Below are 14,158 nucleotides of genomic sequence, written 5' to 3'. Positions count from 1 at the left end.
AAGTAAATCAAATAGAACAAGCTAGAAGAAGAAGAAAAACAAGAATAATTAGATGGAGTTGGTGTACCATGATTGTAAAGTCTATGAGCTTAAGATTTGATTTCCAAGTTTTGAAAATGACAACATTTTCTTATCAAATTCCAGATCTATGGATAACTCATGTTGGAAGAGGAACAAAATTTCATAATCACATATAAAATACTAAATAATTAATTTACTTGCACGGGAAAAAAACTAAAATTCTATATCAAAATTAGTTAGTAATGAATCTGGATTTTCATAAAAGGCCAACAACTTGAAGCATTAATATATAAATTAAATACTAGAGAGGGATCACAAATTAAGGTTAGAAGTCATAATCAAACATTTCAAGCTCTTTTTTATTCCAAATCTGAGTTAACGAAGAAAATTTACATAAAGGCTAGAAAGCTGCAAATTAAGTCATATTTTAAGGCTAAGGAACCAACTAAATGTAAAAGTTTACTGGAGGGTTTGTTATAAAAGCCAAACAAAGTGCACCAAATCAGAATATCACAAACAAAAATCATCATATATACTAAATAATTATATTCATGATTTTATCATCAAACCAAAATTTATTACAAAATTCTAATAGTTTTTTCTCTTTTATACCTGAACAAAATACATTACAATCAATGACAAATAACACATCAAAAAACAACCAAATCATCATATTACAATCTAAATAAAAATTTGTCACCAAATCCAAAAATCCAAATCATCATTTCATCAAAAGAATATTATAAACATACCAAAATAAAAAATAAATAAATAACCCAAACTTTCCTGTAATCGTGTATTAAAAATAAATTGAACCAGATATAGGATAAAAGGGAGGTAAAAATGCCATGGGGGAAGAATGTGTGGGCTATGCTCCCACCTCGTGACAAGAAAAGACAAGAAAGAAGAGTGAGTGAGCCAAAAAACCAATTCTAAACATGTAAAAACTGGGCCAATATGTTAGGCGTTAATTTTTTTTGCCCATGTTCAAATTTTGAGGCCCCCAAAATAACAGGTAACCAAGAAGAGTGAGTGGACCAAAACACCAATTGTAAACTTGTTAAAACTAGGCCAATATGTAGGCTTTTATATTTTTGGCCCATGTTCAAATTTTGAGGCCTTCCAAAATAAAGGGCAAGCAAGAAGACTGAGTGGCCTAAAACCAATTGTAAACTTGTCATACTTGGGCAAATATATAAGCTTTTATTTTTGGGCCATGTTCAAATTTTGAGGCCCATAAATTTGGAGGCCCTAGGCGACTGCCTTGGCCACGGCCGGCCTGGGTGTGAACCCGAGTTAAAATTTTTAACTTTGCTTAAAGATAGTGGATTAGTTTTGTCAGAGACGACAAAGCCTCAGTAATTTTGTCTCTCGTCAACAACAAAGCATTTGAAGATTTCTATATACACGCGCGCGCGGGTACAAAAAGCTGAAAAAGAAGTTAATACTAGTGGAAAGCAAAAAAGATGCCTTAAAAGGAGGAGACTGATCAAAAACAAAAAATTTATGGAGTAGAACAAAGCCAAAGGAAAAAACCCACAGGTACATCACTCATTTTGTCGGAATTAATGAGAATTCCAGCCCTTCTAGTATCTCAATTACTTGGACTACCTTGGTAATGACTAACTAAATTTTTAAAAACGATGCTACATTGATAAACTTAATCGCCTAAAATGATTCACTAAAAACCATGATACCCTCCTGTGTTAGGGGCACATGGTGTTTAAGTCCAAGTCCAACCAACAACCCAACCCAACTAATATTATAAAAGGCTCACATATATTACAACCCTAGTTTTGATTAAGAAATTGTCCAACATATTACTCATAATACTAACAATTTCCCTTTTGAGTAGGAGATGCTACTCCTAATGAAAATCATTGCACTTAAATCAATGATATAAGAGACCATTTGAGATTTCATTGCCCTTAAGAAACTGACAAAGGAGCATATCAAGCGAGTCTACTTTAGAGTTGCAAACAGGAAAGGTATTTGGAATGTGAACTTAAGATCAATACAAGACGTTTAACTAATATTAAGAATTGACTAAATACTTTGCTTACTTAGTAGGTGTATGAATTAGTAAATGCTATTAGTAAACTAAAGGAAGTTCTATTAGCAACATTGTAGAATAATGTAAATAACTCAAACCATAAGCGATTTATATAGGTGACAATAGTGACTCTTCTAATTTCGACTTGAATTATAGTGTCTTGGAAGCGGAGTTTGGGCAACTTGAAACTAGAATAATAATTGTGCTTTATTCAGGATCCATTTCAGGATTTATCAAGTTCAAGCCACCTTCAGGATAACAATAAATTACAAAATGTCTTCTCATTGGATGACCCCCGTACCAATCCCATGATACCGGTGAGATTTAAATACCAGATTTGCGCAGCGGAGGATATTCGAAAGGATAACAATAAATTATTTCTTAAAACATAATATCAGTTCTCACAAGGAAAATAATAAATAAATAAAAGAAGTGAAAGACAGCACTATAGTAAGTTACCCTGATGATCATGGAGGCCAAGAACATCTACAACTTGCATTACTTGCGCTTCAAAACAAGAAACAGTTGGGATTTCATTGTGCTGCTTAAGTCCAGAAGGGGGGAAAACTCTGCACTTTTTCGGAAAGCCCTTTCAAACATTTTGTCAACAATTTCTCGCCCAAAATGTTTGGTGTAAACCCCTTCCTGGCCGGCTCTTAGGTGCATTACTAGAGTCTGTGGATCAAGTGGAACGTCCGTCTTTGACCGTGGCCTCATCATCTCCATTCTCTCAATACTGAAACACCCGTTTCTGTCTACCAGCCGTGCCATCTCTTTGGGGGATGGAAAATACATAGGCAAGTTGAACGAATCCACTTCGGCTTGATCAAGTAATCCCTGCAATAAATGATTGCTTCACTGGGCTTATGCAAAAGAAAAAAAACAATTTGATGCAAGTGTAGTCAAATGCAACATGCGTTCTCGGAAGTGAAAAGATTCATGATGCAATACACAATATGATTTTTCAGCCGAATTAGTGCAACAAGTAATAGATGTAACCAACTTCTCCAGCTTAAAATTGAAAAAAAAAAAATTGAGTTTCTGTTGATTTATGAATTCAAGCTATATTTCTTTGCTTTCTTTATTCTGGCTTTAACTTGAACAGTGGACCATTGGCTTACCGCATTAACCATATCCACGAGGCAGGACCCAAGAATATCAAGTGTCAGACCTGGTAAGAGCTGAGAATAATGGATATCATCTTCGAGACCGGGTATGATAAGTACCATCATCCCTCTAACGACAGTCTCTTTGGCCCTAGCATCAAGAAAGATCCCCATGTCCTTTTCAAATTGAGATGTGTAAGCATTAAAAACTTCCTCTGAGGCACTTGCGTAGTGAATTCTTCCCTTATTATATGCGCGAGAGTTTCTGTCCAGTAAATCTTCAGGAACCTTTGAGAGCCATTCGAGTGCACAAGAAGAGTACACAAAATGGAGAGAGCTCTTGGGGAATAACCGGCCATAGAAAGAACCTGGAACCCCTGCAGCAAAGTATTGCCTTTCGGGAGGGAGAGAGCTGAAAAGAGTATTGAAATCATTGGAAGCATGGTCACTGAAGAACACTTGGAATTCCGGCATTTTAGTACTCAGGCCTTGAGAATGGTATTTTTTTTCCATGGCTTGAAGTACATTTTGCATGGCAATGAAGGTGTTTGGCCCAACTGAACATCCCAAATCTGCTAGGCGCAATGTGTTTGAAGTAGATGTGAGGCCTTTTACGTCAAAATTCTTTGCAATGGCTTCATTTATCATTTCACTCGCGACATTTGAAGCTTCTCTCTGTAAAAATAGGTCAGTCATCGCTGCCATTATCATAATCGCTACTTCATAAACAAGTCCAGTCTATGTTTGCATAGTTAAAAACTCAATTCAACTGAGAAAGAAAGTTGAAAAGACTTGTATTTCACGACAATTAATCTCTTTACTGAAAAGGAATTACTATAGCTCATATATGGTACAAATGAACTAATGGAATAAGGTAGAGGTATGTATGTGATGAATGAATAAGTGAAAGAGGTTCTAAGCTAATAAAGCTAAATGAAGAAAAAAAAACATAAAATAAAAGAGAGAGGGAGAGATCTGTTTTCCGAAATATGCTAGTAATGTCAAGAAATGCAGTTTGGATTAATTACCATGACAAAGCACGTTCATATAGAAAAATAGAGCACAAAAACGGTTCCTCATTTGTTAATATTCGAATAAATAAGCCTGAAATGAGGCTAAATCCATGTCAATTAGCTTTAAACTAATTAAGTTACACCCATACTTATACATGGGTGAAGTACTTGTGTTAGGCACAAAATATTTGAAGTATGAGCATATGATATGATAAGGATAAAAATAATAGGCAGCTCAAAGCCAAAAGAGAAATAAGATAAGGGTAAGGGATATATCTTACCCAAAATCTCTATGGAATCATAATACCATATGTAACCAGAGTTACCATTCCTATAAGAAGGGAACGATATCATCTTGGATTAGGGAGAATCTCGCTTGAAAAACTACTACCATTAATGTTTCTATAAAAGAAAGGATCAGTCAACCTAAAAAGGTACGCCATAAATTTCATATTGAATCCTTATCGGATATTTAATCGTCGAGTACTAACTTGACCGTCGGAGTGCACCCGACCGGCACCACGCCGGTCATCACTTCTCTTGTCTTGCAGGAATTGTCACAGACTCCGGAGCGTGTAGATTTTTGGCATCAACAGTTGGCGTCGTCTGTGGGAACGTATATTAGTCCCAACAAATTATGGTTCGTACAAGGGAAATCTATGACAAAACTTAAAAGTAATTCAGTCCCTTTACAATCTGGCTTTCTCTAAAAGAAAGAGAACAGTTCATGGATTGCATGGCCAAAAGTAAGGGTACAGTTGCTCAATCCGGTAAAATTGCTAGAAAGTCCCGCCCGACCGCTAGCAGTTGTTTCATCATCGCTGTTAACCGGGTAAGTTTCATGCATTACGCGTATATCAAAATATATGTGTACACTTCCTCACATGATTTAAAGAGAAACGATTTTTTATGTGTTTCCAATTGTCTGCAAAATATTGTTCACCTACATAATCATGTAGTTCACCTGGAGACCCTCCGATAAAATACTACGCTTTGAGGGTATTGTTCACAAAAAATAAAAAAATAAATAAAATAAAAAATTTGTGGGTACTGTTCACAGGGTGTAGAAAAAAAAAATTTATTTTGTGAGTACTATTCACATGAATAGTACCCGCGGGTACTGTTCACAGGGTGTAGAAAAATTATTTTGTAAGTACTATTCACATGAATAGTACCTGCGGGAATAGTACCCATGGGTACTGTTCACAGGGTTTAAAAAAAAAATAAAATAAAATAAAAAAGGTTCTTATTCTAGAGAACAATCGTTAGCTCCATTGATGATTTTGGTCCTATGATGCTCAATGATAAGTTTTTGTCTTAATTGTACCTATTCTGATATATATAAATATGTATATATATTATCCGTTCAAACTGGACATCTGTTCTTTTATTTTTGCTTTGCTAACTTTGCAAATAGAAAGAGAACATTAGTGTTCCTTGTACGCGAGAGGCAAGCTTGGGAATGGGGGCAGAAAGTTAACCTTTCTTATTAAAGATACGAGCTCACGAAACTCTGGAAAATCAATTATTCATGAGGATGAACCTCCCACATTAAAAGGATAAGTTCATGAAACTCGTAATTGCCATTCCCCGTATTATAAGGGATTCATATAAAAGCGCCCCGTACTATAAGGGCTCGAACTGAATGAAGCTCGTAATTGTTGTCCTCCGTATTAAAAGGGGTCGAAATCAACTTGTAAAATATACTTCCCTTTTTAAAGGGCGAGCTGAGTGAAGCTTGTAAAATATATTTTTCTTTTTAAAAGGCGAGTTGAATGAAACTCGTAATTACCATCCCCGTATTATAAGGGATTGATATAAAAGTGCCCCGTACTATAAGGGTCCGAGCTGAATAAAGCTCGTAATTATTGTCCTTCGTATTAAAAGGGGTTGAAATCAACTTGTAAAATATATTTCCCTTTTTAAAGGGCGAGCTGAGTGAAGCTCGTAAAATATATTTTCCTTTTTAAAGGACGACGAGCTGAGTAAAGCTCATAAATATACTTTTTTTTTTTAAAAGGTAAGCTCATTCAGCTTAAAGAAAGCCTACTCCCTCAACTCATGAAGTTTGAACAAATCTTAAGAGATCAACCAAAAAATGTTGCCCAACAAGGGTTAACCTAAAAAAGAGATTGATTTATGCCAAAGAGACGTCACTCAAAAAAACACTTTTGACATTCTCGATACTTGACAGGCAACCACAAGAATGGGGGGCAACTGATAAGGATAAAAATAATAGGCAGCTCAAAGTCAAAAGAGAAATAAGATAAGGGTAAGGGATATATCTTACCCAAAATCTCCATGGAATCATAATACCATATGTAACTAGAGTTACCATTCCTATAAGAAGGGAACGATATCATCTTGGATTAGGGAGAATCTCGCTTGAAAAACTACTACCATTAATGTTTCTATAAAAGAAAGGATCAGTCAACCTAAAAAGGTACGCCATAAATTTCATATTGAATCCTTATCGGATATTTAATCGTCGAGTACTAACTTGACCATCGGAGTGCACCCGACCGGCACCACGACGGTCATCACTTCTCTTGTCTTGCAGGAATTGTCACAGACTCCGGAGCGTGTAGATTTTTGGCATCAACATGATACATGTCCAACATCTATGCTAAAATGTGCACCTAGCAAACTACATTAACACGTATATCTTTCATGCTAGGATCTTTGTCACATTATTCCTTAAAAAATGAGTGAAGTGACCAAACAACTTCTCTATATTAAAATAAAAAATAAAAAATAAAAAATTTTAAAATGAATAATATGGAACAGGACAAACTTCCAAAAGAACCCTAATCTTTCGTACTTTTACAAATTGACCCTGTTAAAGAACTCCCAAACTTTCAGATTACCCCTAAAAATTTGAATACCTAGTCACATCCCCTTGATACGGTCCATGCCTATACTACCCAATACTACCCCATGCCTATACTACCCAATTCTATTTTACATAGGCTTTAACACAACAAAGAGCCAAATATTTTGCGCAGTTAGTATGTTAAAGGACAAATATACAAAGAAATCTTATTGCCAGGTTCATCTGCAACTGACCTGACCTAAGCTACAAACCAGACTGATATAGCAGCCATCATTTGATTGGGTTGACCAATTTTACATTTTTTTTTTTGTTTCTTAGTTGGTATTTACACACACATATCTCCTCGAGGCTCAAACTCTTGACCTCTCTTTGAAAAGTGGGAACCTGATACTGCTAAACCTTTGGCATGTTGATAGCAATTGTACATTGTAAGTTCTCAATTTACGAGCAAACCAACTTGCATAACAAATATTAGTTTTGTTTTTTGTTGGAATTTATATACTTTCAAAATAAAAAATGATACTCTCATTCCACAAAAATAAACACTGACTTGATTTTGTTATTTTAAAAAAATAAAATAAAATAAAATAAAATAAAACCTACCCTGCCCGGTAATTGAGAATCATTCACTTTCATACTTCACTTTTGAATAGTTAAGCCATTTTCTTATAAAACAAATTACATAGGGTGTGAGAATACTTTTAGAATGTGAATATAACATGCTAGTCTTAAATTTGCATGTATGTCATATAGAACATATATGCTGTATATACTGTATTAGCTCTGATACAAGAATGTTTAGTATATGAATTCAGTGTATAAATCGAACGGTTATTGATAAGCAATCATATCATAATTCGGAAAACATGGCAAGTTTGCCAGGTTGAGGGCAATTTTGCAAGAGCAACGAATGTCTGTTTTAGGCTATGATTTGTTTGTTAGTATCCATAACTTTCAAGTAGGATGTTAGTTTTGATGATCTGTTTACCGCTGTGAAATAAAACTTTGTAATTGGCAATATTTGTTATCAAAACAAGTCCAGTCGAGTTGTATTTTTAAGTTTAATTTTCAAGTCTTGAATTCGAAAGCAAAACTAAAGCATTGAGGATAGTGTTGAGGATAGTGTTAGCATACTCTGGTTCAATGAGAACACATATTAGACAAGATAATTGTGTGAGGACATTTTATTTTCATCTTTGGTGAGCTTTAGGGTTAGGCACTTAAAAGGATTTTCAAAATATAGTTTTAAAAAAGTGCACTGCTAAAATGGAACAGGTTGCGCTTAACGCACCTGGTTGTGATGATTGATTTTCGAAATTTACTTTTAAAGAATTACACATTGCCACAGCGAAATCGGTTGCGCTACCCTGGAACCAAATTCGAAATTGTTTTCCTACTCCAATTAGGTTACCTTTTTATCAGATTTTTGTGAGACAATTATGCACGAAATGAACTTGTTTTCGAAGTTATTTTAGGTGTTCAAAAAATTATATAAACACCTTTTCTCACCTAGGTTTTTCTAAGGCTTTTGAGTATAATTTCTGTAATTTTTAGAGAGCCGATTTGTGAGAATTTACTGAATGTTTATTTTCCATAATTGAGAGCTCTACCACACATACTATACACGAGTGATTTAGGATATTTTTCTCTATCTTATCATAGTCCGAATCATTGAAGATCCATTAATACCATTCAGAAAAAGCAGAGCTTCTATTTGTCTTTGTCAAATTCTTATTTGAAGAAAAGGAGGGAGCGATTACACTTTGAAGGGGTCAAATCATTTGCGGAGTGTTGTTCAATAGAATCAATGGAGTAAGCCTGAGGTAGAGATATTGTTGAACGAGGGAGTTACAAAGCTGAAGGCGGTCAGCAATGGTTCTTGGTAGAGCGAGAGGGTCTGAGCCTAAGTCAAAATCTATTGTATTTTTCTTCAAACATAATGGATCATTTTGCTAGAGACCGTTTGATGGTCTCCGAGTTTTTTCGGATTTGTTGGATGATTTCTCCAACTAGATTTCTCGATAAAATTCTGTTGTCTCCCAAACTCTACTGTACTTGCATTTATTTTTGCCTTGTGATTAGTTAATTTAGCTTTCAATTATGTAAATTTACTTTATGCAAAAATTTGGCTAAAGCAACATGTTACACTTGTCGGCACCAACACTTCATGGTCAGACACGTATTCAACACTTCATGGTTGTGCCCGTAACTTGAAAATAATTTTTATTATTTTGAACAATTGCCAACACTTATTGGACACTTAATTGACGCATCTCCGACACTTGGTCGATACATTCTGAATACTCGACCAACACATTCTACACTACATGTCTTATATTAAACAAACACATAACAATCTTAAAAACAACATTATGAACATACATCAAAGTGTTCAACTTATTTTTGTTCAAGAAATTGAAATTCAACGATATGTAATGAACAAAACATAAATATAATGACAAGATAAGAGAATAATATCGTATATAATATAAGATATTATTTTTTATATTCGAATAGTTTTATCTTCTACCTCATGTAACTTTATTATATAAATTATAAATTAATTAATGTTCTATAATTGTCTTATAAATATTTAAATAAAATTTTATTTATATTTATATTAGCTATGTCCACGCCATGTCCATGTCCTATTTTTTTTAGAATTTGACGTATCGGTGTATGTGTTTCGTATGGTGTTCATGTCCTATGTCAATGTTTCTTCGCTCGCTTCTTCGTGATATTATTGTATCCGATGGGCGGATCCAGGGTGGGCTTTGTCGGGCTCAAGTCCACCCAAAAAAAAAAAAGAATTCTATTACTATAGCCAATTTTAGCCCAACCCAAAAAAAAATTATTGTTAGTATTAGCCTACCCAAATATTAGTTCATTCAATTGACAATTCCTAGATCTGCCTTTGAATATTTATAAGACAATTATGTATGTATGTGCAAATACATTGACTGACTGAATTATTTTTCTTTGTGTCTAATTTTCATTCCTTACTTTGGATGAAGGAAGAATAATATTTAATTAGAATTGTCGATTTCCAAATGTTTGTAGAAGTGTGAAATTTGGTTATCATCATATGGAGACTAAAAACAAACTACACGAGTTGCTAAAAATGTCTGAATCTCTCTCTCTCTCTCTCTCTCTCTCTCTATGTGTTTCGGTGTTTTTGTAAGTTAGGGCTTGGTGACAATTTTCTTATTCAAAGTCACAAAATTTCCAAATCAGACTCCCTAATTTGAACTTTACTAGGCTGAGATATGTTAAAATTGTATTTCCAATAAGAATACTCAACTTAGAAAATCATACAATGAAAATGTTACTAATTCACCTCAGACTCTTGAGGGACATCTTTGTAACTCATTATATAGGTAATGATTCATAAAATTGTTCAGCTTTATAATTAATTTCTGATTAATTAATCTTTGCTCACTCTTTGTTAACTTCGTTGTGAACTGTGATGAAATTTCTTTGTAATACAAATCAACCACATACTCAGACGCAAATTATACACACAATACACAAATACATATATATATATATATATATATATATATTCATATGTAAAACATCTGAGCTACCTGATAGTTAGAGTTCTTGGTGTAGCTGTAAGAATCATCTCCCCCATTCATCGGATATACTTCTGGCTCCATTGCTGCTTCCTTGCTGTTCTCTCTCACAATTTCAGGGCCCTTCGCTTTATTTTATATACAGTATGGTTTGCTCTTTGGAGCCCTTTGCTTTATTTTATATAGAGTCTGCTTTGGCGGGTTCTTGTGACGTGAAACGTTGAAGATGGTATCATTTCTCACTATTTAATTGTGAAACTCTTATTCAGGCGATGTAAAACTTTGAAGATTGTTTACCTATAAAAACACAAAAATGTTGAACATTGTACCATTTCTTACTATTGACTTGTTGAATCAAGATTTTTTTATTTCTTCGTGTGACTTGAAATGAAAATTAATAATAAAAAAATAAAATTTGTTGAAGATTGCACCATTTCTAATTATTAAATTATCAAATCACGATTCTATTAATTCTTTGTGTAATGTGAAAGATTGAACATTCCACCTTTAAAAAAAAAAAAAAAGGTTGAAGATTGAATGATTTCTCATTATTTAATTTAATTGTTGCACTGATAAAATAAATATAATTAATTGATTAAAAAATAGTAGATAAATAGTTGAAACGTTGAAGATTGTACCATTTCTTATTATTTAATTGTTGTTACCAAGCTCTTGTAGCCATATTTTTTAACCTCCTAAAGTACAAGATTTAGGGTTCAAATTTATAAAAAGGTAAAGTAAGTGTGTTTGTGTAGTTTTTGTCAATAATAATAACAATAATAATAATAATGGGCACTCATCCACAATATTGTTGCTCTTACCATAACTCAAACTCTCTACAGAGACCATAGCATATTAGCTTATCATCTTTGGTATGTTGTGCTTATTTTATTAGTCAAATGTGTTATAAGAGTTCCTTTTAAATTACTGTTGAATAGGGGTGCACACGGTCCAATTTGGACCGGATTAGGAGTATTTTAAGACCAAACTATTTATAACAGTTCTATTGTTTTTGAAACCAGACTAAACCATAATGCCTATGGAACCAAATCAAACCAAATCACGAAAAACCGGTTTGGTTCAGTTCAGTTCATCGGTTTCAATTGATTTTCTTTTTATTTTACTTTAATTTAGAGGGGGCAAAGTATTAAAAAATAAATTCAACTAACATTGATATAATATGCAAAAAAAAAAAAAAGAAAAAAAAATTGAGATTATTTAAAAGGAAAGAAAATTGAGATATATTTGAAAGAAAGAAAATTGATTTTTTTTTAAAAAGAAATTTAAGGAATTTAAACAACAAAAGAAAGAAAGGGGGCACGTGAAAACTTTACTTGATTTAGGTTTAGAATACCGTTATTATATATATATATATCTATATATTATACAATAAAGTAACAGTTCGGTTCGAGCTGGTCCGGTCCAGCACGACCCTAAATCAGGACCGGACCGAAAAATTATGGTTCCATAATTTTGGACCCAGAATTGGACCAAACCGCTATACAACTAGCCCAAACCGTCCAATTCAGTATGGTCCGGTGTGGTTTTTCAATTTACCGAATTTTTTAAACACCCCTACAAGCTGTTGAACCACTCCAAAACACTTTTATTTAAAATATACTTTTAAATGAGTTGGGTAATAAAAAATAAATAAAATAAAAACAATTTCAAATGAAAGAAATTTAAGCTTAGTAAAGTTTTTTTTAATTAATCTTAAATTTCTAACTTCTAAAATTACTTTATGAGGATATATATATTTTAGGTTACCACAAATTTTTTTTTTTAGACATAATTGAGGGCGTGGCAATTCTTATGCCAATCATTCCAATTTTAATTCAACTAATGATGCTCCGCCAAATAGTCCAACTATTGTTTGTCAGATTTGCAACAAACCTAGCCATGGTGCCTTAAAATGCAAACCGGCTGGTAAGTGTTCAAATGTGACGCATTTTAGCACATAAACTAAGGTATTTTAGTCCATTCATCTATCTTACTTTCATGTCTTAGATATTTATTTGTGTTTTTGCCTATTTCAGGTTAATAAAGCTCAAATAGGCTAACATGAGCCATTTAGCTCAATTTTAGAGCTAAGGAGCAAAATTGGAAAGAAGCAAAGAAAATGCACCAGAGGAGCTTCGATCAATTGAAGGGAATTCCCGATCGATCGAAGAGGTCTAAAATCGATCGAGATGAGGCGGTGTCAGCTCAGCCAATTGGATAAGGCTTGGAAGATATTTTGATGCCATGTTAGCTTCGATTGATCAAGGTTAAGTGTTGGATCGATCGATCGATCGAAAGTGCTGCCGGCAGTGAGCTGCCTAATTCCCGAGTGCGCCGATTTCTACCTAACTTGTGTAGCTGTGAATTTCCTCTAATCATAGGCTGTAATTCTAACTTGGTCCTTACTCAAAGGAGTATGTAATTGATTTATTGAACCATATTGTATCATATCATCATAGAGATATTACCAAATATAAATATACATATATATATATATATATATATATATATATATATATATATATATATATTCCTCTCTCTAGAACTAGGGTTTTGGAAAGAAAGTAAGGATGAAGATGATGATGTCAACCTCCAAGCTAGCCCTTGAGGGTTCCATGACCACTACAATGAGTGGCTAAATCCTTCTCTTGGGGCTAGAGATAGTCCCTAGGCTTGCTTCTCAAGCCTAGCTTTTGTATATTTTTGGGGATTTTAGTTGTAATAGATGTTTTGACCATGAATAAATATAGATCTTGTAATTTTCTAGTTGATTTGTATGGATTAATGCTTTCAATTAATCATTTGGTTCTATTCATATGTCTATGTATGCTAGAATTAATGTTCATATTTTTATCTCTAGATTTAATGAAATTGATGCATGTCTATGTGTGTTAATGATGTTAATCTAGTGGTGGTCAAGACATGGTGCTTAATTGAACACTCTTGTGATTTATTTGACGGTTCACACTTGTTTTTTGATGGATTGTACTACACCTTTAATTGATTAGTTTAATTTTCATGCCTCTAGCCTAGTTGTAGTGTAATTGCTTTAATTTCTTAGGTAGGTGGACAACCCATTCTTATTGTTTGATGTTCCATACTTGTGAATGCAAAAAGTGTATGTCTCTAGATATTTGTGTGTGCATTAATTGTGATTTTATTGAATAAATATTGGTCTCATTTGATAGGTTGTGCTATTTATTAAAATTGGCTAGACAACCTATACTTATTTGCCATCCATGCTTAGCTTTAATTAGTGTCACACACACACACAAGTTACAATTTAAATTTCCCCATTAATGTATAATTGCTAGTGTCCGGTGAAATGAAGCTTAGTGGTGACTCTAAGCCCCAAGACCTCTCTCCTATATCTTTTTCCTATTTTCTAGATTGCTATTTACTCACATTGTTTTTAATTGCATTTTAGTTTACTTAATCAATCCCCAACCATCTTTGATCACTTGACCTACTAATCCGACATTAATTTCCAAGCACAAATATACCTCATTTCCCTTGGGACGATCCCTACTCACTATAGCTATATTTTTAGTTAGAAG

At 33.6% G+C, this 14,158-nt stretch overlaps 1 protein-coding gene across 1 annotated transcript; it reads right to left on the bottom strand.

Annotated features, from left to right (window-relative positions):
• Positions 1-2,535: 2,535 nt before the first annotated feature.
• Positions 2,536-10,685, bottom strand: LOC132296578 (loganic acid O-methyltransferase-like). Its single transcript, XM_059794764.1, has 3 exons — positions 10,614-10,685; positions 3,196-3,855; positions 2,536-2,911 (listed from the first exon to the last, which is right to left on the bottom strand). Exons 1-3 carry the CDS (start codon positions 10,683-10,685, stop codon positions 2,573-2,575), a joined length of 1,071 nt encoding a protein of 356 aa, XP_059650747.1. The 3' UTR covers positions 2,536-2,572.
• Positions 10,686-14,158: the final 3,473 nt, after the last annotated feature.

Source organism: Cornus florida, unplaced genomic scaffold, assembly GCF_030987335.1.
Source record: "Cornus florida cultivar Cherokee Brave unplaced genomic scaffold, ASM3098733v1 CherokeeBrave_3.0.0_Hap2_Chr02, whole genome shotgun sequence".
Classification (NCBI taxonomy): Eukaryota; Viridiplantae; Streptophyta; class Magnoliopsida; order Cornales; family Cornaceae; genus Cornus; species Cornus florida.
Note: the sequence above shows the minus strand (reverse complement) of the source record. Positions and strands in the feature narration are given on the sequence as shown.

Bases quoted from the DNA above. Each gene is read 5' to 3' on its own strand.
- LOC132296578 (XM_059794764.1), bottom strand. From the start codon at position 10,685: ATGGAGCCAGAAGTATATCCGATGAATGGGGGAGATGATTCTTACAGC. The intron at 3,856-10,613 runs GTAGCTCAGATG...CTATTTTTACAG, and splicing joins CCAAGAACTCTAACTATCAG to AGAGAAGCTTCAAATGTCGC. The intron at 2,912-3,195 runs GTAAGCCAATGG...CATTTATTGCAG, and splicing joins TCGTGGATATGGTTAATGCG to GGATTACTTGATCAAGCCGA.